The 24425-nt window shown below is 48.0% G+C and overlaps 1 protein-coding gene across 1 annotated transcript; it reads left to right on the plus strand.

The window, feature by feature from the left end:
• Positions 1-1104: 1104 nt before the first annotated feature.
• Positions 1105-23839, plus strand: LOC146337029 (uncharacterized). Its single transcript, XM_084816414.1, has 12 exons — positions 1105-3553; positions 5083-5141; positions 7222-7382; positions 8236-8360; positions 10609-10667; positions 12118-12254; positions 12367-12491; positions 14597-14655; positions 15724-15878; positions 18089-18198; positions 21186-21299; positions 22063-23839. The coding sequence occupies exons 1-12, from the start codon at positions 1121-1123 to the stop codon at positions 22105-22107; spliced, it is 3582 nt and encodes a 1193-aa protein (XP_084672540.1). The 5' UTR covers positions 1105-1120; the 3' UTR covers positions 22108-23839.
• Positions 23840-24425: the final 586 nt, after the last annotated feature.

Here is a 24425-nt window from a genome sequence, read left to right on the forward strand (position 1 = left end):
ACGTCTGCAGGCTGCAGAGAGAGGTCTGTATACCTGGAGTGTACTGGCCAATACGGTCAGGACTGTGGATCTATCCCACATCACAAATGCTCCTTGGGGTTCAAATGAGGCTTCCAGAAATGTTGAACTGAAAGTTGGTTGGGGAGGACCTCTGAGCACTGCTTCCCCTGTCCTGCAGTTGGAGCAGAACAGTTCTAAAGGTTCGGATCTTGTGGCTTCGCTCGCACTTGGTGCCCTAGCTAAAGCTACAGGCGTATCTCCTAAGCGTTCTTCCGAGGAGTTCAAACAACCTGAGATTACTGGGACATCTTCCTTCCTTGTGCCACAAGCTGTGGAAAATGGGAAAATGGAATTTGCTTCCGCCATTGACGTGGTTCCTACAGCTTCCCTGCCGATCCTCCTCCCAGGCACTGTTGGCTCTTTGCGTTTGGATTCGAACACAACACGCCAAACTGGATGGACTCAAGGTCCTGCCCTTCAGAGTACAGCTTCTGCTCCTGAGTGGCCTGCCGCTGCTACTATCTTAACTTCAGAAGAGCCAGCGGCTAATGGACACATCCACGAGGTTGAACAGGGTCTACGTGGGAAGTGGCCATCATCAACCAGAACAGTCCGTGGAACCAGTGTAGATCAGATAAAAGTTGACCACAGTAGCACTGCTCTTCCTGTACAGACTGAGTTTATCGAGAATCAGGACAGGATGAAAGAAATTCTGTACTTAACCCCGATAAGTCAGGAGACTCTGGGTACTAGTCCACAAAACTCAACATCTCCTGTTGGAACAGCCTCTCCTGGAGCTGCTGACATAGAGGTGAAACTTCTCCACTCAAGTGGTGGAGTGGTAGCCTACGGTTCTCTAGCTTCCACACTACACACTTCTACTGATGTCTTGTCTGGCTTTCCTCCCACGCAGTCTTTTGATGCAAGTTCAAGGATGACTCACTCAGAGCTGACTACTGTAGATAATACCCAGGAACATGGTAACATTGAACCAGCTGGTAGAGAACCTCCTGCAGGTACAGCTGTTTCTGAAATTCCACCCCAGTCTTCTGTTTGGCCTTCACTTAATCACTCATCTGTGGCCCCAGCTCATGTTACTCCATTTGCTTTTGTAACATTGATGGGCTTCGCTGACTCTAGGAAGATGAAAGGGGTTTCCACTCCCCAGCAACTTGAACCCCTGGGCCTTGGCCTGTCTCCGCATGGGCTCATCCCCACAACTGTAGAGTCTCCTCGTGTGTCAGCCCTGTCCTCTGCAACTAGTGAAGCCCACCTCAATCCAGAGGCCTACACAGAGGGCCCTCCGAGTTCCATCCTCCGTTATGAGGGGACGAAGGTCCCACCTGCCCATGCGCTATCATCTGCAGTTGCTCTGACTAGCTCTTCAGACCAATCATCCATGGTTGAGTCCACCATGGCAGAATCTCAATGGCCCAAAGCCACTTCTGAGTTGCCTTCTAGAAATGCCAGTTTACTTGTGACTTCTCGTAGTCCAAAAGCAGCGTATTCAGCTGATGTGGCTAGTAGCAGTATTAACCAGTTGGCCGTAGGGACTGCTACCTACGTTCCTCATTCATCTGCACCTGGGGCACCAGGATTCAGCCTTCCTCTTGCCACCACACCACTTGACCTCAGTATAGCAGCTGTCAGCACTCATGTGGAAGCCAGCCTGTTGCTCAGTCACCAGAGTGCTCAAGTGAAAGAGCACATCACAGGTTCCGACTCCACCTCTCAACCTCTGTATCTTGGTACTACGAAGCAACAAGAGGTCTTCTCAGCAACTGATAACGTGCAAAGCACTGTCTGGGCAGGGGGAACCAAGATGGAGTTGAAGGATGTTGCCCCTCTTGTAGCAGAGGAACCTACTGGTCCTAGTGTTGCTTCTATCCTTGAGGCCACCTCCAAGGGCAAAACTGGCACCACCAGCTTTATCCAGAGCTCTCAACATTGGCGGGCTTCAAGTGATTTTCCACCTGGCACTCTGCGTTCCAGGGATCCTGAAACAGGGTATAGTGCCCCCTTTCTCCAAGCTGTTTCATCAGAAGCAGTGACCAATGCTGAATCCTATGGAAGAAATGAGCAGACTCCAGCAATCCTCTCCTCAGAGCTCCCCATTACAGCTTCAGGGGTCACTCCCCCTGTAGAATTGGACTCCAGCTCAATTTCTGCAGAGCCTGAAGCTCCCCTGGCAGGCACGCACACTGCCTTGCCTCGGAGGAGTGGTGCAACACCACCCCCTCCTCTCAATTCCACTCCTCTTGCCATGTCTAGGGTTGTGCTGATGTCTAAGGAGCCTTCTGAGCAAGAGGCTGTAGCAGTGTCCTCTATCACAAATGAAGGCAGCGACGCCATTGTACACACGCTTGCTGCAGGAAACGACTCTACGCTTCCCCGTCTCCCATACGCAGGTGCGGAAGGGGTTATGCTGTCTGTCGGAGCCACCTTGGCTGGAATGGCACATGCCGATGTGCTCGCCGCAGGCACCACCGCCCTTTCGACACCTGCCATTCCAACTCCTACACATGCCACAGCTTCTCTTGCAAGCAGAATGGAGTGGGGGAAATCTGCAGTTGCTCCAACCCTTGGTGCACTATCGACGAGCTTTATATTGATTGGTTCCTCATGGGGCAGCATTCCTGGGTCCCCTCTGAAAATATACCTCAAGGCTACTGAGAGTCAAATGTGTAGGGAAGAGCAGGAAGGGCCTACCAGCACGATGTTGTCCAGCACATCAAGGGCTGAAGTGTGGAGGCCTCACCTGAAAGCCACAACATCTCCAACAGTGGCTAGCATCACGGTCAGAACGGCACCACTTCTGCCTACGAGGGCCCTTGAAGTGGACTTAAATACCTCTGCTGTAATGGCTACGCTGGGGGCTGTGCTGGGTGGTGAGGTCACAGATGCTTCTGCTGTAGCTGCCCCTCTAGCAACTGGCACAACAACTTCCCCCATTCATGGTGAAGGATATTCAGGTTCCTCTGGCTCTCAAGGTCCTGCTTCTATGTCCGTCTCAGTGTCATCTGCTACAACAGCTTTGCTGACTAACCCAAGAACTCTTCCTGGTGAGTCCAAGCCTACTGCAAGAACAGTTTGCAGCAACATCCCTTGCATGACGAGCAGCATCTCAGCATCCTTCATTCCATCTCGAACTAAGTTGGCATGGCTCCCTGCTACTTCCCGACCGCTCTTGACTAGAAAGGTTTTGGCTACTACGGCAGGGCCAACAGATGCCAAGAAGAACACAGCCACTTCTCTTAACACCAAGGTGACCAGCCCACTGCAGATCAACGCAACAGCCCTAATCAGTGCAAAATCGCTGATTGTTACCCAAGATAGTCATGCTACAAAGCAGCCAGTGTTGACGTTCAAGGCTCTGATTCTGAGCCAGTCAACTAGGAAAGAGGATCAGATCTTGAGTACGCCTCCATCATCTCTTCCAGTGGCGCATACTCTGTCCCTGTGGTTTCGCCTCACCGGAATTGGTTATACAGAATCCTTGGAGAACAAGTCCTCTGAAAGCTACAAGAAGCTGGCAAAAGAAGTGAAGCTAACAGTAAGTAGTCTAGAGACCATGTGTTGTTGCTATCTTTAAAAAAAACAACAACAAACCCTTGTCAACTGAGTCCAGATCAGACTTCGGTGCACTTTTGACATGACCACAGTGGTAGCCGTTTTCCCATTGGTTCATCCTACAGCACTTAACTCCTTGGTGGCAGGCCTCTATGCATGGGGAGGCCAGGTCCATGAGTCCTTACCTTGCCTGTGAGCGCAACTGAGCAACAATGTACTTGTAAGAATTTGTGCACTTGATGCCAGTGTGCTGTAGTGGATGGAGTGTTGGGCTGGGAGTCGGGAGACCCAGGTTCTAGTTCACACTCAGCCATGGAAGCTGACTAGGTGACTCTGGGCCAGTCACAGACTCTCAGCCCAACCTACCTCACAGGGTTGTTGTTGGGAGGATGAAATGGAGCAGAGGAGGATTATGTACTCCACCTTGGGCTCCTAAGGAGCAAAAAAGGCAGGATATAAATGTAATATGTAAAATAAATAATAATGCCACCCACATGGTCACAAGCTTCCACAAAATGTCCTTGTGCTGAAAGATGAACCTGTCAAAGAGAACAGGGCGCTTCAGTGTTTGCAAATTGTGGTTTTACCTCCGGCATAAGACTGGTTCAGCAGGCATACAGGATACGTTGTTGCATGAATGTCTGCCCAGGAGAGAGAACTATTAACCACCCTTTTACAGACCTTGAAAAATTTACCTTTGATGTTATGGAAGATTGATTGATTTTATTTATTTAAAATATTTGTATCCTGCACTATATCATTAAGATCACAGGGTGGCGTATGGATAAGATCAATTTAAACAGTATAAAACAATTTAAATGGCTAAAAATATATTAAATAATTAAGCTAGCTAATACCAATTTAGAATCTAAAACAGTTAAAACAGTGTGCACTAGATCTGGGGTGCTGAACCTCTTTCAGCCCAATGGGCTGAATTCCATTTTGGAGAAGATCAAGGGAAAGTGGGAGGGGGGGGTCCAGCATCTTTTGGCATAAAGCTCTTGCTCCCGGTAGTGAAGCATGAGGAGAGGCATTTCAGCCTTCTAGAATGTGGGGAAAACCTGTTTGAAAGCTGGGGAAGCACCCCAAAGTGGGTGGTTGAGAGGGAAAGGGGGCTTAGTGTTTCTTTCTCTTTTTGCCTTAAAGAGAGTGAAGTCTTCTGCAAAATTCCAGTCTACCATTATTGTACAGGAGGTGCTCTAAGGGTGCAATCTTATGCATCATTGGACAGAAGAAAGTCCTGCAATTCCCAGCAGAGGGTTGCGGGACTTTTTTCTGCCTAAGCATGCATAGGATCGCACCCTAAGCAAGCGTGGCTGATCATGGAGCACACAGGGCTTTGTGGAGAAAACAGCACTGCTCTCCTTGATGCAGCTTGACATTTGCCATCAAGTTGGAAGAAGGAGGGAAGACCACGTAGTTTGGTATATTCATTTGCACTTTGTTCTGTCAGAATTCTACATTCTTGCTGTTATTTAAAAAAATAAACACATTCAGTGTTCTGCTTTTCAGCTAAACAAGATGCTGTCTACTTATGCGGGCTTCCTTCAAACAAACGTTCTCCGTTTCTTGTAAGTACTCTTTAACGGAAGCATATATTGCAGCATTTCCCAACTAGAGACTTCCATGGGTTTTGGACTACAATTCCCAGCATTCCTGACCATGCTGGCTGGGGCTGATAGGAGTTGTTCTGCAGATGTGTTGGACTTCACCAGGTTGGGGAAAGTTGATGTACTGGTGAAGTGGAAGATGTTATGGAAGATGGCACTAGATTATTTGTTTTATCTTCTGGTTATTGTTATAAAGCCTTCTCCCCAACCTGGGTTTGGCTTTGACGTGGGCAAGGTGTTGTACCAACTGTGTGAGCTTAAAGCTGAAGAGAGCTTACTCCACATCTGTGACTTCTTGTGCAACTTGGCCTGTATCTTTTGAACTGGTCTCCTCTTGATGTTACTTCCTTCTCAAGCTGTATGGCTCCATCATGGGCTGTGATCTTCCCGGAGAGCCGCTGTGTGCTGGTACTCAATCCAGCACCACAACACAGGAAACTAGCTGGTGCAGTCCAGATGAGATCACGGCAGCCTAGCCGCGTGCTGCGTTCACAGCGCACCTCATCTGTGAAAAGGTGGGCAAGGTGCCTGGCTTCAGAATCTCTATCGCCAGTTGTTTTGACGATCTGCCTGTCCTATTTCAATCAGAGCCAGGCACAAATGTCTTGTTAAAATTCTCCGCGCTATTTGTGAGCAAGGAAATTGGTGGGGCAATTTCATCAACTGTCTTCAGGGGGAGGAGAAATTCTGTGATGGTTTCTCACAGGTAGGACTCACCATTAGCAGGTGTTACAGCGCAGCTTCTTTCTTTTTTCCAGTGAGGTTTTTTGTTTGTTTGTTTTGCACCATCACTATAAATGGCAACATTATCAACTGTGTTGGCAGGCTGGCCCCCATTTTGCATCTCCACAATGCAAGCATGAGGGGGGCAGTGCTGTGTCTGCCTCCAGGAATGAGGTGGTGCTACTGTTGTGCCTAAGTCTGTCCTCCAGATTCCTGAACGTTTTCTTCCCCTGTGAAAGAGGCTTCCTTTTTTATTCCTCATTCTCAGGGCATTTTATAATGTATTTTGAATTTATTTTAGTGTTTTTGAGCGTACCTAATCATTGCGAGGTGACTGAGGGTGCTGTGTGTAGTTGTTGCTGCTGTTCTCTCCTATTGCACATCTCTCCATTGCTCTGCAGTCTCCCAGGCTGCCTGCACTTCTGATCTGAAAAAGCCCTATGGGAAGAATGACCTCATGATGCCTTCCCTCGGTCTTTAATTGAAGTGCGGGAAGATGAGGAGGCTACAGGCTGCTAGAGAGAAGATTGTACAATAAAAGACAGGACCCCCCTCCCCCAATCTCTTTCTAGAAAAGAAATTTCTTTCTATCAAATTGATGAGAATGGTAAAAAAAAAAAAATGTGGAAGAAATTTTTGGCACAGCGCTAATTTCAATACTTAGTTTACAAAGAGCTCTTTCCACCAGCAGCCATGCTGTGTGGATTACTGCCAAATAGTCTCGAATGCTTTGGAAATGTGGATGGAGCCAGGATGTTGAGTTTACTACAGGGAAGACTAGCCTTCCCAAATCTGGTGTCCTCCAGATGTTTTTGGACTGCAACTCCCAGCATTCCTGGCCCCTGGCCACCAGGTCTGATGGGCATTGAAGTCCCCAAAACTAGGGAAGGCTGGGCTACCATGAGAATTGTATTGATTATGTCAGATCTCCCCAAACCTTCCTTTTCTAGGCATTATGTGATCATATAGGTCACGTCATGACCAATGTGGTAGCACTGTTAAAGCTGACAGATTATGCCCCTCGTGTAGAACTAAAGGTGGTGTGAACAGTGCAGCAGAGCATCTCCTGGAACTCGCTCGTGTGCGTGACTCAAGTTTTAAGATGGATCACAGATACGGTATAACAGCATTTCCCATCCGGGTGCTCTCCAGATGTTTTCATCAGCAACTTCCAACATTCCTGACCATTGGCCATGCTGGGTGGGGCTGATGGGAGCTGTAGATCAAAACATCTGGAGAGCATCAGGTTGAGGAAGCTGTGCTAGGTGGTCATCTAGGAGCAGCTGAATAAATGGTCATTGTTTTGGGTCTTCCACAGGAATGGCTCTGTGATGGTTGAGAGTGAGGCTGTGTTCCAGACAGGAGGTCCTGTTCCCACATCCTCGGACATGATCCGTACGATTGTCACGGAGGTGGAGAGCAAGGAAATGGACACCTTCTTTGACTGGAGGGTGGACGTGAAATCCCTTTGGTCCAACGGTGAGCACCTGTAAATCTAGCTCTGCATGGACAGGATGTTTTTGTTGCCGAAATGGCCGCCAGCAGCAGGGAACTTGGCAGTGATCTGGTGTTGCTTCAAGGGTGATTTGCTCCCATCATTACATTGCTACTTAGGATGCAATTCTATGCATGTTTAGATGGCAAACAGTCCTACAACTCCCAGCATTCCCCAGCCAGTCATTCTGGCTGGGGAATGCTGGGAACTGTAGGACTTTTCGTCATCTAAACACGCGTGGGATTGAGCCCTTAATCTCTCTTGACCAGCGGTGGGGTGGTGGTTGCAAAGGGGTATGACCCAGTAGTGTGGACATCTTTATCTTATTTGAGCACTTAGGGATTGGCTTTTCAACTCCTGTAAGCAAAGAGAGATGATCCTAAATGTGCATGATGGCATCCATGCTAGATTGGCATTGGTCAAAATAAAATCTTGCCCTTTTATTTATTTTATTTGTGTACTGCCCAGTAGCCGAAGCTCTCTGGGCAGTTGAAAGAGTACAAATGAAACAAGATTTTGCACCTTAAGTCTGCATAATGAAATGGCTGTATGCTTGATCTGTGTATTGGGGTGGGGGCTACGGTGGGCAAAAGTAAGTGCCGTATTTCTCTCTACCCTCCCATGTTGCTCAGGGCTGTGTCCGTGGTGGCTCAAGGAGCTTCATGGCTGATTGGGGGATCTGAACTCAGGTTTCCCTACACTAAATCCTACACTCTAACTAGATTACATTAGCTGTCTCTCTAAACCTATTGTCCATATGTCATTAATAGCTAGTGAGCCGGTACGTATCTGTTTGCAGGTCTATGCCCTGATTGCGTCTGTATCTCCTTCCGCTAGGGTTCAGCTTGAAAAACCTAGAACCGGAGAAGCTGGCTGTATCTTTCACTGTTCTGGGAGTGGGGCCTAGGTCAGCATTTGGTGGCATGATCGCCTGGGCACACCTAGAAAGCTTGAGAAGCCAGGTAATATAGGGAGCCATACCCTTTGGCTTTTGGGATGGGAGACTTGACTTTGGGAATACATTGTCCTGGTGTGGGTTGATAGCACTCATTCTGCTTGCTTGGTTAACCTGTTCAGGCAAATCCGATGTATCTGGCTGTACTGATTTTAGCCTAGCCCTTCAGGGCGACTGACACATCCCCGTCTGAACTGCTTAGCCCTGGAGGCAACTCTGAACTCTTCACACTGCATTTCCATGATGGTGTGGTTGTCAAAGCTGCCTTTTATTGACTTGTGAGTCATCTGAACTATTTCCAGTCGGAATGAAACTAAAACCAGAACAAATGGCAGTGAAAAGTAGCGTAAAATAGAAATAAGAAATGGATTGGAGCCAGTAAAGATACAATCCTATGCATGTTAAGACAGGAAAAAGTCCTGCAACTCCTGGCCTTCCCCAGCCAGCATGGCTGGTGGAGGGATGCTGGGAGTTGTAGGACTTTTTTCTGTCTAAGCATGCACAGGATTGTGCCCTAAATCTCAGGTTAATAGAAGTGTGAGTGGACGAGATCGCCTGTGTGTGGTACCTCCTGTGCTTGGCCTTTTGAGGATATTGCCACTTGGCATGGCCCTCTCATTTTGCACATATGGGGGCTTTCTTCTGCAGTGCTCTCAACTTATGGAGTACAGTCCATTCAGAGCTATCAGTGGTCCCAACACTCTCTGCTTTTAGAAAAGGTGTCAAGATGGATGTCTCTAACTTGACTTTTTAAATCCGGGTGCAGAAATTTAGGCCTGGGGGCCAAATTTGGTCCTCTTGTGTTCCCAGTCTGGCCCTCTGGGGTCCCCCGGAAGGCCACGCCTCCATTTCCTGGCCATACCCATTTCCTCCAGCCACCAATCATTGGTGGTTTCCTGGCTTTTGTGCCCTTTCTGCCTCATTCTAAAAGGTTGACATACCTTTCCTATGGCTTAATGACTGGCAGTAAGAACTTTAAGCTTAAAATATGCCGGCGTTTTTGTTTTTTGGCCCCGTCTCTTTTGCCTTTGACCCCACCCACCACCGGAATGCAGCCTGCAAGAGCTTCTCTGAAATGGAGTTTGGCCTTCGGGCTGAAAGAAGTTCTACACCCCTATGTTAAATCGTTACATTAATCTTTTTTTTTTTTTAATGATCTACTGTCTTCAATATTTTATGATGTTTTTATGGTTTTTGATTGCAGTATACCACCTTGGTGGCTCTGGTAGAAAGGTGGTATAAAAATATTAAAAATAAAAACAAATGAATCAGTGAAAGATGGTAAAGAGGTGGCAGCCAGGCAAACCTGTGTACAGGGACATGTACGGCTGGGGCGTCACTACCGAGAAGGTCCTCTCTGGTCTGCCCAACCTCCAGGGCAACTAAGAAGGGCTTTGAATGAAGCCCTTAATAGACATGGCCTTCTGGGGGCAGATGGTTCTTTAGGCACCTTGGTTAAATCTTGCCTAGTCTCTTGCTTGCTGTCCAAGGTATCTGAGGACTTTGGCTTGAGTGAGTTCAGGCACAGCTTGGTTACCTTGCCGCCCCAACCTCTGCCAGGCAGTGAGTGTGTGGGTGGGGGTGAGTGAGAGTGTGCATGCACGCTGAGGTTCTTAGGGGAGAGGAACTAGAACTTGCTCATATAGGGCTGTAGCACTTGCTCTGACTCTGAGGAGGCGGGTTAGCCCTTAAGGCAGGGGTGAGGCACCTCTTTCAGCCTGAGGGCCAGATTAGGTTTTGGACAAGCTCTCGGGGGCCACATTCCAGTAGTGGGTGGGGCTGAAAGGCAAAATGGGTGGGGCCAAAAATACAAAAAATACCAGCATATTTTAGCTTGAAACCCTCATTCCCAGTTACTAAGCCTTAGAGGCATTTCAACCTCTCTCCCCCCCTCTCTCCCCCCTCTCTCCCCCCCTCTCTCCCCCCCTCTCTCCCCCCTCCCCCCCTCCCCCCCCTCCCTGGTGGTCAGGGACAAGGGGCATGACTGCGGGGGGCATCAGGGGAGCTTTGGAGGGCTGGATTATGACCCTAGGGGGACCAGATCCTCACCTCCGGGCCTCAGGTTCCTCACCTCCGGGCCTCAGGTTCCTCACCTCCGGGCCTCAGGTTCCTCACCTCCGGGCCTCAGGTTCCTCACCTCCGGGCCTCAGGTTCCTCACCTCCGGGCCTCAGGTTCCTCACCTCCACCTTAAGTGTTCACATCTGCAAACTGAGGAATTATGACCAGATAAAATAATGCCTCCTGTTCTGTGCAGGTGACTGTGTTGCTTGGAGCTCGGTATGCTGTGCAGAATATCTCCCTTGCTGAAGTTGGGTATGTACATGTGTTATTTTTCTCTGGGCCTTGGCGGTGCTGCTCTTGGGCAATCTACAAGAGCCTACCCCAACCTGGTGCCCTCCAGATCTTTTGGACTACAGCTCTCAGCATTCCTGACTGCTGGCCATGCTGGCTGAGACTGATGGGAGCTGTAGTCCAAAAGATCTGGAGGGCACCAGGTAGAGGAAGGCTGGTCTACAAGTATTGCTTTCCGTATTGTGTACTAGTGGGGAGGATCAACTCCTGGAGAAGCGAAGAAGTGGCCATGACACTCAGAGATTCACTTTCTGTGCTGGCTCTAGCTGCTGCTTGATATTTCTGCACAGCTTTCTAACGGGAACCCCGGGAAGAGGAGACTGCCAAATGTTGGTATCGCTTTTGAACTGGAGGTAGAGGTTTGCCCGGGATGGACAAAACAACCCAATAACCTGCCTACAAATACGACTCTGGAGTGCTTTGATGGAACCCTTGCATTTAAGAATAAATTGCTTTCTGTTTTAAATCAGCACTCCCGCTCTTTTAGCAGGATTTGGGGTCTTTCTAAGTTGGCATGGTATAATATGTAGACTTCCAAAGACTGGTAGGGTTGGGTGTTGCATCAGTCAAAGGTTGGTCTGAGTATTAACTTAGAACAGTGGTGTCTAACCTCTTTCAGCCTGTGGGCATAATTAAATTTTGATATTTGAGGGAGCGCCTCCCCCTATATATGCCTGCCCAAGGACTGAAATCTGTTGGAGGAGCCCTCCTCTGCATCCCACCACTGTGAGACGCACATTATGGTGGGACATGGGAGAGGGCCTTCTCTGCTGTGGCACCCTGGTTGTGGAATGCCCTCCCCTTGAAGGCCCAATTGGCACAGCCACTAGTTTCATTTCGGCACCAAGTAAAAGGGATTGGATTCTTTTGGATTCCCTGAGTTTGCACACTGTTGTAACTGTTTTATTGTTTCAGATTTTAAATTGGTTTTAGCTAGTTTAATGATTTAATGTGTTCTTAGCTATTTAAATTATTTATTTTTACACTGTTTAAATTGATTTTAACTGTATGCTGCCCTGAGATCCTAATGATACAGAGCTGGACACAAATGTTTTAAATAAATAAATATTTTTTTGATGAAGCTCTCGGGGCTCATACTACAGTGGTGGGTGGCAGTCGGGGCAAAGGGGGTGGGGCCACAAGAAGGGGGAGTGGCTGTCTGGAGAGCCCCAGGCAGCCAGACTAGGGACCCCCAGCCGGCCAGACTAGGGACCCCCAGGCAGGCCAGCTGGATTTGGCTTGCAGGCCTGAGGTTTAACATCCCTGAATTAGAACAAGGGGGAAAAAACCCCTTCATTAACAGGTTTTGAGACCTCCTTATCTGGCAGAAAAGTAAAATGGGTAGTAGTGCTTTATTGTGGGAGGGGGATAGTCTTAATGTACAAGAGGTAACACAACTTCTGTTGTGTAGGAATACCCACGGTGACATAGATATAAATGGCGAGGTTCTCGTCAACACTAACATTCTCGTGGACATCGGCTGGGCTCTAAAAGCACTGATGGGGCTTTCAAACTACTCGGTGGACCTCACCTCTCTCTCCATCAACGGTCAGTACCTTCTTGCCAATCACATCCTTGGACTCAGCCATTCTAGGCCTGGTGGTGGGCAACAGGTGGGAACATAGCTGTCTCACTCCAGGACCATGCTCTCTGTTTCCAGGGTTGAGGCTCAGTCTCCAGGTCTTTCCAGTTTCTTTCTTGGTAACCAACCGAATATTCGATGAGAGAATGATGGATCGTTCTTCTTCAGAACATCAGCACCTCGCAAGGGATCTCTCTGACACGGTAGGCATTCGACGCAAACCTACTGGAAGGCAAAACAACAGTGCATGGAAGAACCTCCCAAAAATTCTATACCCCACGGGTCCCCAACCTTTTTGGGCCCTTGGGCACATTTGGGAATTTGAGAAACTTCCCACAAAATGCCTAATCAGTGGATCACTGCTTTGGTGTCTATCACATCTTTGGATCTTAGGCTGCATCTTATTCAGCAAAACCTTTTGTTTCGTGTCTGTTGGACAGCACAACATCTCTTTTATATGGGATTGTCTAATTCAGCTAATTGCTGGCAGTGCAATGCAGCTAATGTTTCTTTTAAACATAAGTTTGGCGATGTCCAGTTGTTTCCTTTTGCGAGGTGGTTACTGCACACACAGATTTTGTACTGGAGCAGTCTTCAGGATTCACTGATGTACACTGTTTTAAAATTATTTACCTGCTTGATGGAAATGAACAAATGGTCAGTGTAGGTAGATTTTCTACACTCCTGACAGCTAAAAGGCTGATATTAAAACATTGAAAGGATAAACCTTCCGTAATGCAATGGACTGAGGACTTTACAACACTTTCAATATTTGATCAGGTGGCATATAGGCACTTTCAAATGGATACTTATTTGGATATTTGGTCCACTTTTGTTGAAGCCTATGTGTAATTGCTAGGAAGTTGAATGCATTTCATACAAATGCATGTACGTATATTTAAAAAAGGGGGAAAAACCCTTTTTAGGGTTCCCACAGGCACCATGCTGGGGACCCCTTGCTGGGCACCATAGGAGGTGCCCTGCGAGCGCTGTGTTTGAGACCCTTGTTGTACCCAGCGCATGCCTCTGTGACTTTGGGTCCAGTGTTGAATCCGAAGCACACTTGGCCTTAAAGACATAGCAATGTCTTTCTTTTTTACTCTAGAGTAACCACAGGGCCCCTAGCTTAGGAGGGGGGGAACTTTAGGTCTCTGCTGTGCTGTGGTCCAGACTGGCTCCCCTGCACCTTCAATTTATACCATATTGCAGGTGCGGGATCTTGATCTGGATCAGGGCCACCCCGATGCTAGAGGAAAAAAGGTAGCTGCTAGCTTTAGCTCTTCAAGGATCAAAGGTGATTTCTATGGCTAGAATAGATTAGCTGTGCCTGTTTACAAAAAGATTAATGGGATATGTATATTGTGACCATGTGGATTCATTGGGGAAAACACCAATTGGCTTGCTGCAAAGCTTTCTTCTAGGAGAGGTGGTAACAGAATGGTAGAAAATTCCTCTTGCAAAGGGAGGGAAGGAGTTGATGGTCCTACCATAATAGGGTTGTGTTTGTTTTTTTTTTTTTTTTACAAATGCACACTGAAAGTTGTTTGTATCTTCAAGTCTGTTTTGGAAGTCCTGGGGCAGATCTAACCCTTTATAAACCAATTTGAGAGGCAATTCTACCCCAGAAATCTAAAGGGGTCGAACAGATGAGGCTCTGCAAATCATAGCACTTCATACCACTGTAGCCATATCACTGCTGAGGCAGGGTGGTGCTAGTTTTCATCATCACAGCACTCTGTGTACTAGAAATAGTGTGGCTGGCATATATTTTGTTGCACCACGATGTTCCTGGCTCCTTAAAATTACAAAAGTCCTTGTCCCAAGGGGTTTCTGATCTATTATTCAAACAAGGAAGGGAATAGCGGGGGGGGGGAGAATCTGTTTAAGTTACTATAATCCTAATTACACATAGGGAATGGGGATTAAAGGGTTGTGCCAAAGGATTGACTGCCTTTGGTTTGGAAGGAAGTGAGAGTTGGCATCGTGCGCAGGTGTGTGGTGAGGAGAAAGGGCCCCATGGTTTGAAGGGGCCGGAGACCACCGGCCGGCTGAAGGGTGCTGGTGCTGGACAAGGGAAGGGCAGGGATGTGTCGGGCGTACAAGAGCAGAGGGAAGGAACTGGTGAAGCCAGGGAGGGGTCTGGAGAGAATGCAGTGGAGCTTGTACAGGGTCTTGCTGCAGACAGGAAGCCAGTGAAGAGACCTCAGGAGGCAGTGAAGAGAGCTTTCAGCTCTAGGCTCTCATAGGGTCTGAATAATGACTTTTATAGAGCTGGTGAGGTGATTCCTTGCAAACTTGTTGTTTCCAGCTAATGCACGTACTGGGCAAGTACAAAACCCTCCTGCAAGTGGCAGTTCGAGAGATCACGTAAGTATTGATGCTGCTGTTTTCACTTGAGGCTCTACAGCAGGGGTGTTGGACCACGGTCCAAATGTGGCCTGCCTGAACTCCCAGTTTGGCCCTTTGGGGTTTCCTAGATGACCACACCTCACCCCTTTCCCCCCACCCCCAGCCATTTTGCTGGTTTCCCCCCGCCCATTCTAAAAGGTTGAAATGCCTCTCCTGCAGTTTAGCTACCAGCAGTAAGAGCTTTATGCTAAAATACGCCGGTATTTTTGGCCCTTTGGCGCTGCTTCTGAGAGTGTCGTGAAAATAGGATTTGGCCTTCGGGTTGGAAGAGCTTTGGCGCTCCTGCTCTCCTGGCTAGCTTTCAGCCCGACGCTGTATGGAGTCCTTGCATTGTAACTTTATAGCAAAGGCCCCCTTTTAGGGCTGGTATGGGATAGAGGCCCTTGTCTCTAAACTTTCTAGAAATGAGGCAAGCTGGCGAGCTCCAATCCCCAAAGCCTTCAAAATCAAGCATGGAAGAACCTGAGCCTTGCCCTGCTGGACTCCAGAATTTGAACTACTGTAGGTTTCATAGCTAAATAAAAGGGGAGGGGCTGGAGCTCAGTGATAGAACCCCTACTTTGTATGCAGGAGGTCCCTGGTTCGATCCCCAGCATCTCCAGGTAGGGCTAGGAAGGAATCCTGCCTGGAACTTTGGAGAGCTGCTGCCAATCACTGTCGACAATACTGAGGTACAAGGGTCTGACCCGGTATAAGGCAGCTTCCTATGTTCTGAAATACCAGCTATGAGGTTTAAACAGCCTTGCCCAGTCTGGTGTCCTGGCAATGCGTTTGACTACAATGCCTAGCATCTCCAGCCATGGTGGCTAGGGCTGATGGGAGTTGTAGTCTAACACCTCTGCCAAGCACCAAGTTGGGGAAGGCTGAGTTACAGGATTTATTTGGGGCTGGGATAAAGCCAGAAAGGAACCTCTTTCTGTTGAAGATATATGTCATGGTTTTAAGGTAGAACTGTGGGGAAAGCATCCAAAGCCCTGACACCAGCTCTTCTCTCTCTCTCTCTCTCTCTCTCTCTTTTGACTACAGAGGTGGCTCCCTGGTATGTCACGGAGATGTGATATTCCAGCATCCGGCTCCAACGAGCAAGGATGTCCTTCAGACGCTTGCTCTTTCAGTTGGCCCAAACGATTACCTGGCTTCATCAAACCTTCAGGTCGACCCATTCTCCTTTACTGTAGCAGGTCTGTTAGCCTAAACCTTTTGAGTGGCCCATTGAAAGGGAAACTCTGCCCAAAAGCTGTTATTTTTTTCCCCCAAATATACCAGTAGAAGGTATTGATTGCATTATCTTTATTTAAAAAGCACATCTATAAGTATATATTTAAAATTGGGCCACAGATAATTTACTTTTCTTTACAAATGAGGGGAAACCAGACATGCAAACAAAAATATGTGCTGATAACAATATAGGGACTGCAGCTACATACACTTATTGTTAAGTGAGCAGAATTGAGGATCAGCATTTGCATGCATCTTGGGTTCATTTTTTAAAACTGTATATAAACATTACAGCCTTCTGGGTAATGTTGATGATATGCCCCTCTGGGCATAATAGTAGTAGCAGCACATCTGAATGACTAGGATAGGATGCCAAAATGGGCTGGATCAGTTTTGCTTTGGCCCCCTGATAAAAGTTACAGTAAAATATCAGTGTTTCAATATCCCCAGAATCACAAGGGCAGAATCTTAAATCAATGGGTATTCCTCATATTGGCCTTCTAACGATCAGGACTGCATCACATTAAGAACATATGAAGAGCCATGCTGGATCAGACCAAAGGCCCACTTAGTCCACACAATGGCCAACCAGCTGCCCACAGGAAACCCACAGGCAGGACATGAATGCAACAGCAACCTCCCGCCAATGTTCCCCAGCAACTGGTGTACAGAGGCACACTGCCTCTGATACTGGAGGGAGCATGTCACCATATAGCTAATAGCCATTGATAGCTTTGTCCTCCACAAATTTGTCTACTCTCTTTTTAAAGCCATCCCAACTGGTGGCCATCACCAAGTCTTGTGGTAGTGAATTCCATAGTTTGACTATGCGCTGTCTTAAGAAGTCTTTAAGCTTTCATCTTTCCTTAATCTCCCACCAATCAGCTTCATGGGAGGACCCCATTGGGCTCTAATATGATGGGAGAGGGAGAAAAATGTCTTCCTATCCACTTCCTCCATACCATGCATAATTTTGCACACCTCTGTCTTGTCTCCCCTTACCTTTTTTCTAAGCTAAACGTTAAACCTAGTGAAATGTGAAAGCTGTACTGTACTTTGGGATAGTCAGATTCCGTAAACGCTGCACACCTTACAAAATTTTAAAAATACTTTGCAAAGCACTTATTTAAAAAGAAAGTTTGTCCCAGAACAGGGATGGGGTGTCTCCAAGCCCTGGGCCAGATGTGGCCCACCAATCAGCCCATCTGCCCTGCGGGGCCTCTGGCAAGGCCTCTCCTCCTCCTCCTCCTCCTCCTCCCAGAAGTCCCACCCCATGAAGGCTGGCAGGGAGAGAATCCCCGCTGGTGTCCTGCATGCCACTCCCCCTCCCAGCTGGGATCCTGAGCAGGTCACCTTCTGACCAGTGGGGGCTGGTGGCGCCAATGTCAGTGGGGCTGTGAATCCATTCAGGGTTTCAGTCAGAACCAGCCAAAACTCTAAAGGAGCTATCCATGGTGCTGAACCCTATCCCCCAAATAGGCTCAGCACCTTGGATAGCTCTGTTAGGGTCCTGGCAAACTGAGAATGGCTTCACAGCCCCACTGAAATCAGAGCCACCAGCCTCCGCTGGTCAGAAGGTGACCTGTTCAGGATCCCAGCTGGGAGGGGGAGTGGCATGCAGGACACCAGCAGGATCCTCTCCCTTCCAGCCTTCATGGGGTGGGACTTCTGGGAGGAGGAGGAGGAGGAGAGGCCTTGCCAGAGGCCCCACATGGCAGATGGGCTGATTGGTGGGCCACATCTGGCCCAGGGCTTGGAGACACCCGGTCCCTGTTCTGGGACAAACTTCCTTTTTAAATAAGTGCTTTGCAAAGTATTTTTAAAATGTTGCAAAGTGCACAGCATTTACTGAACCTGACTATCCCAAAGTACAGTACGGCTTTCACATTACCTAGGTTTAACGTTTAGCTTAGAAAAAAGGTGAGGGGAGACATGACAGAGGTGTGCAAAACACCTCTGCTGTTTGGCCCCAGGCCCACAAACAGTTCTCCTCCTCTGTACTAGAATGAAGTGCGTGCATGCATGTTCCCAACTCCTGCCAGTCCGGTATTCGCTTAAGACAGCCTAGTGCATGTTTTCCATTTCCCAACGTGGTGTGGGGGAGAGAGAAACTTCGCTTGCGTTAAGATCTGCCCTTGACAGGGAACATGACTTTCCCTTTTTAATTCCTCAGGTGATGGACTGGAGCCTCCATTTGCAAATCAGGGTATTCCTGGTTATGGCGTAGCCATCATTGTTTTGTGTACCTTGGCGCTCATTGCTTTTCCCATCGTGGCTTTGCTGGTAAGACTGTCTTGCATAAGTGGTACAAGCACACCTTCCTAGCCATTGTCCCCAATGCTTTAGATCGGAATAGGATGACAGAATAATGGAGTTGGAAGGGACCTTTGAGATCATCTAGTGTAAACCCTGTTCAGTGCAGGATCTGTAATGCAGCTATAGCATCCTTGAGAGGTGGTGGTCCAGCCCCTGTTTAATTACCCCCAACAAAGGCCAACCCACCACCTCCCAAGGCAATTGGTTCCACTGTCGAACAGCTTTTACCATTAGGATGTTTCTCCAAAAGTTAGCTGAAATCCGTTCCCCTACAATTTCCACCCATTGGCTCCTAGTCATGCCCTCTGGAACAACAGTGAACAAGTCTACTCTGCCATCGGCATGACTACCTTTCATAGAATCATAGAATAGTTGGGTTGGAAGGGGCCTATGAGACCACTGAGTCCAACCCCCTGCTCAATGCAGGAATCCAAGTCAGAGCATCCCTGACAGGTGGATATCCAGCCTCGTCTTGAATGCCTCCAGTGTAGGAGACCCCACCACCTCCCTTGGTCATTGGCTCCATTGTCATATTGCTCTAACTGTCAGGAAGTTTTTCCTGATGTTCAACCAGAATCTGACTTCCTTTCAGGTACTTGAAGACTGCCATCATGTCTCCACTGTTTTAGTGTCCTTAAAATGTGGTGCCCAGAACTGGACACAGTGCTCCAAATATGGCCTGACCAGCATAGAACAGAGCAAAGCCATTACTTTCCGTGATCTGCATGCTATGCTTCTGTTAGTGTAGCCTAGGATCACATTAGCTTTTTTAGCAGCCACAGCATACTGCTGGCTCATGCTCCGCTAAGACACCTAGACTCTTTTCACATCTGCTGCTGCCAAGCCAGATCTCCCTCATCCTATACTAGTGCTTTTGCAGGGGTTTATACCTAAATGTAAATGTATTTATTTCATACATTTCTAATCTAATGTTCCCTGGGTGGATTACAAACAGTTAAAAACATTAATGTCACACAACAGTTAAAAATGTAAAGTACATTACAAATATTTAGAAGAATACGATATAATAAACAACAATAAACAGCCCAGGAATCGATGAAACAACCATAATAACCTAGAACTAGGTTTCTAAAATGGCTGGGAGGAAAAAACGGTCTCCACCTGGCACCGAAAAGATAACCATGTAGGCACCAGGTGAACCTCTTTGGGGAGTTTATTCCATAAGTGGGGTGCCACCACTGAGAAGGCCCTCTCTCTTGTAGCCACCCACCTAGCTTCCTTTGGCCAGGGTGCCCAGAGGAGGGCCTCTGAAGATGACTTCTAAGGGTCCTGGCAGATACATGTAAAGTCTTTATTTTGGTTGAACTTCATCTTGCTTTGGTCCAGTCAAGTTTCTTTGAGCCCTGATTCTGTCTGGCAGAGGTGGGCAGAAGGGTAGATCTCATGATGTTTTCGACTTCAATTTCCAGAAACCCCACTAGCATGGGCAGTGGTCAGGAATGCTGGGAGCTGAAGTCCAAAACACTGGGCGTTCTGTTTTCTGCCCAGCCCTGTCCTATGCTGTTAGTTATTCCTCCCATCTTTGTCAGCTGCAGATTTAATAAGCATCCCCTGTACACCCTCCTCCAAGTCACTTACAAAAAAGTTACAGCACAGGGCCTCAGGCTGAGCCCTGTGGCATGCCACCTGAGACCTCTCTCCAGGCTGTCAGCCATTAATGCAGGGGTGCTGGTCCTCAGACCCATAGCCTAAACTGGACCTTCCTGATGTGCCAGTCTGGCCTTCCAGGAATCCCCATATGGCTAACACCCTATGCTCCCTGCCCCTTCTCCCTATCCACCAGTTATTTGGTGGTTTCCCAGCTTTTGCAGGTTTTTTTCTCTATTCTAAAAAGTTGAAATACCTCTCCAAAGGCTGAGTTACTACTAGTAAAAGCTTTAAGCTAAAATACGCTGGAATTTTGCTTGCGCCCCCTTTGCCCCCACTCTGTTTTGCCTTGAGCCCTACTAGAATTTAGCCCCCAAGAGCTTTTCTGAAATTGAATTTGGCCCTTGGGCCAGAAGAGGTTCAACACCCCCACATAAACGGGTTCTCATGGACTGTATTTGCTCAACCAAGTTGATGTATTTGTAGATCCGCCTAAAAGCAGTAACATCCCACCCATGCTTTGCCACCTCCTCCACAAGAATCCCGTGGAGAAGCCCTGACAAATGCTTGTCTGAAATAAGATCTCCCATGTCTGTGGTGTGCCCATGATCTGTCAGACTAGTAAGTCTATCAAAAAAGAGTTATGGTGGGTTGACTTATTCTTGATGGATTGAGGCTGGATCCTAGTAATCCATTATTTTCTAGATACTCACAGACTGAGCGCTTAATAACATTTTCTATAATTATTCTGGGGATTGATTTGACTGGCTTATTGTTCAATAGACCCTCTATTTTTCCCCCATAACCAGAGGTGGTATTTGGCCAGCTGGATGGGAGATGTACCTAAGAAGCTTAACTGCCAGTAACTCAGCCTTAGGAGAGGCATTTCAACGTTTTAGAATGGGGAAAACTGTGCAAAACCCAGGAAAAGACCAAACAGTTGTGGACGAAAGCGTGTGGGCTAGGGGAAGGGGACATGGCCTTCTGGGTAACCCCGGAGGTCTGGATTTGGATCCCGTTCAGGCCAGATTTGGCCCACGGGCCTGATGTTCAACACCCCTGCTCTAGAAGCAACTCATTGTTGTACTGTGAACAGCTTAGTCCAGTGGTGGTGAACGTGGGGCCCTTCAGGTCTTGTTAGACTGCAGGTCTGACAGGGATGATGGGATTTACAGTCCAGCAACATCTGGAGGACCACACTTTCCCCACCCCTGGGGACCACACTTTCCCCACCCCTGGGCTGGTCACTTGAATTCCAGTGTTGGGACATGTGCCTTCTCTCCACCTTGAAAACCTGCGAGACGGCAGTCTATAGCTATCTTAACTAACTCATAACTTCTCCTAAGCCAAAGATTCTTGGCCGGAAAGACAAGATTATAATCAACAGAGTGCATGACCCCGAAGCAGGTGTGGAGACGTTTGAATTGGATAACCCTGGATTCCGTACTTCTGTTGAAGAGGTACGTTCAGACAAAGGTGTGAGTGTACGGCTGGAAAGTTCTCAAGCTAGGGGTTTGATGAAAAAATCTAGAGGTCTCTGGGCCAGTGACACCATTTGAGTTTATACTCAGTGGTTGAGGGTGGAGGTGGCTGGCAGCTACGGCCTTCTGCCAAGGACAAACTGGTTTGTGCACTGCAAGAGCTCATATTTGCACTGATCAACCTGGTGATAACTGCATATATTGACTAAATAGATGGCTGTCATATTTGCTCAGGCACAAGCAGGGTACATCAGGCTTCCAAACCTTGTGGTTTTCAATACCAAAGTCAACATTAGGGATTTATGAAGACACCGTCGATCCTGTTAAGTAAGCACTGCTGATAGAATAGCAGGATCTACTGATGGGAAAAGGAAAACTTCCCCTCCCCCTGCAAGATTGAAATTCTGATTCTATGCTCAAGTTGGTATATCATCCTCTTCCAAACTGGTGCCCTCCTGTTGTGTTGGACTGCAATTCCCATAATTCTGGCTATGCTGGCTGGGAATTATGGGAGTTGCACTCCAGCACATCTGCAGGGCACTGGGTTGGAGAAGGCTGTAGTATATTGAGAGGAAGCTGTGTTGCTGAATCACTGCCCTGTCTTGGACTTCCAACCTACGGATCTGGCCCAGCAATTGGGTAGTAGCCATTTTTCCCACAAGGCTCCTCCTTCCATTGATCAAGCTTATTTCAAGGGACTTCTTGAGCCCAGATGGCCATCTGTTTGCCTTTCAACCCACAGGATGACAGCGGACACTCGCACACTCCAACGGAAGCAGTGAGCTAGACGGCCCAAGGCTTGCAGTGAAGATCGGAGGTCTCATTCTCTCTGCGTTTCGGCCCTTGTCCACTGTGCGCTGCGGTTGCTACAAACGTGTCTGAAACTCGAATTCCCGAGGATGCAGAAAGGTGTTGACCGGTGACTCTTTGACGTGGGAGGGCCACCAGTGCTGGTCTCAAAGTGAATATTGCTTGGTGTGTCACGGCACTGTCTGCATCTTAAATAAAATTGGAGGGATGAGGGGAGTATCTAAACCTTAAAAAAAAGAAAAAGCGATGAAACGACCTCCCTTTGTGAATGCCATAGTTAATAACTGGGTGTTTTATTAAACTAGGAAGTGAGGGGTTTTTTTATTGCGTGGAAAGGCAAACAATCCAGGACGAGAGTGCAAGGAGGCAACTGGTTCTGTTCTGTCAATAGCTTTAGGGGATGACAAGTTTATACCTTTCCGTTGTGTTCCTGCTGGAGGCCTTTGTTGCAAAGACCTCCAAAAAGCAGCACAGCTTTCTCTTTTATTATGGTTATTACTAAGTTGAATCTTTTAAATATGTCTCTGAAGCATTTCTTACCACTTTGTGTCAGAGTGTAGAAGCTTTCTGTTTTTTCCTGATTGAGTATTGCTGGGATAAAGCATCTCTTTCTGTGTGTGTGTGGGGGGGGGGCAGTTTGCTTTAGTTGGGGTTCAAATTCTGTTAGGGGAGCGAAAGCCTTTGAGCTGGGAATGAGCCCTGGGTATTGATTTCTGATGGTCCCATTACTCTCAGACGACTTGCAGAGTTGGACACGGCGAAAGCATCTACAAGCATGACATAACCTTGACAACCTGTTCAGATGCATGGCCTCCCTAGCAGTTTTAGAGCGTGCTCTGCTTAGCCGCCGCCGTGCTGGATCTTGGCGCTGTTCCTCTCTTCCTTGTTTGGAAGAGGCTTTTGATCTAGCTGTCTGGCCAGAATGTCACTCAGGTGACATCACTGATGGCCTCAGGTTGCTGTGATCCCAAAGTCTTCACGCTCGCCCTTGGAGTCACCTTGCTTCAATGGCACAGCTTGGGATCCGTCGGCTATTATGCCAGACACGCCAAGGAAGTGGGCAAGCAGGCACGCCAGAGTTGTGGGCCAAACTGGCAATGGCCTAGTGGATTCCTAGCTCAAACGCATCCATTTTTCCCCTTACTACATGTGTAGCCATAGGAACGGTGACCGTGTGGGTGGTCTGTGTGCGAATCATGCCTCAGCTACCTGCCTTGCAGGGTTGCTAGCTCAACGGTCTTATCCCTTCTCTCTCTTTTTTTGAAGGTTGAAAGCGGCCTTCCCTCACCCGGTGCCCTCCAGATGCCTTGGACTACAGCACCCATCAACCCTGAGCACTGTGGCCCATGGCTGGGGATGATGGGGGTTGTATTCTAAAACATCTGGAGGGAGCCAGGTTGGGGGAAGGCTGGCTTTCAGAGGTCTGTCCTGAGAGTTGCACCATGGCCTGCTCCAGTTGCATTCCAAAGCAGCATCTTTCAGTTCTTACAGCAAGGTTTTGGCACCGACTTGGCTCTCCCACACACACCCCCCCCGCCCCGCCCCGCCCCGTGGGACATGGTTCCCCCTCCAGGTCACTTGGCATGACTTGCTGGCTGACTTATTTTTTTTAATAGCAAATACAGTGCTTCTTTCAGGCTCGTTGCCGTGATTTCCAAACAATGTGTTGTATTAAAATGTAGTTCTGAATAAACTGTAATGAACCTTTTTCCCTTGGAGTGTGCGTCATTTTGAGGAGTCCATGGACTGGGAAGTGAGATGGGGATGGGGTCATAGTCTGGCAGCAGAACATGTGCTTCACATGAGAAGGGGGTCCCAGGTACAGTCTGTGGGAACTCCAGGTCAGTTTAGGAAAGTCCCCTGTCCGAAACCCTGGAGCGCTGCTGTCGGTCAGTGCAGGTGGTACTGAACTCAGTGGTCTGACTCTGGATAAACCAGCTGCAGAGAAAGACCGTAGTGATGTCATAGAGCACGTACTTTTCATGCAAAAGGTCCTGGGTTCAACTTCTAGCATCTCCAGGTAGGGTGGAAACCCAGGAAAGCCAATGGCTGGGTTCACACAACATGCTAACCCACACTCAGTGGTTGAGTGTGGGTTGTTGTTGAACTGTGGGTGAGCATGTTGTCTGAACTCAGCGTGTTTTCCTCAGGGTGGCCTGTTAACTATGCAGTGTTGACCACCCTGAACAACCCAACAACAACCCATGGGTTCTCAAGGTGGCTCATTTGAGAAAAATAAGCCACACTGCATTAACAAGCCACCCTGCAGAAAACGCGCTGCTTTCAGACAACACG

The sequence above is a fragment of the Heloderma suspectum genome, chromosome 11, assembly GCF_057233095.1.
Source record: "Heloderma suspectum isolate Gila_16-S chromosome 11, 16-S_ref, whole genome shotgun sequence".
Lineage (NCBI taxonomy): Eukaryota > Metazoa > Chordata > Lepidosauria > Squamata > Helodermatidae > Heloderma > Heloderma suspectum.

Excerpts from the sequence above, each read along its gene's own strand:
- LOC146337029 (XM_084816414.1), top strand. The coding sequence starts at position 1,121 with ATGGGCTTCGCTGACTCTAGGAAGATGAAAGGGGTTTCCACTCCCCAG. Across the intron at positions 8,361-10,608 it reads TAGAAAGCTTGAGAAGCCAG|GTGACTGTGTTGCTTGGAGC; the intron begins GTAATATAGGGA and ends TGTTCTGTGCAG. Across the intron at positions 12,492-14,596 it reads CAAGGGATCTCTCTGACACG|CTAATGCACGTACTGGGCAA; the intron begins GTAGGCATTCGA and ends TGTTGTTTCCAG.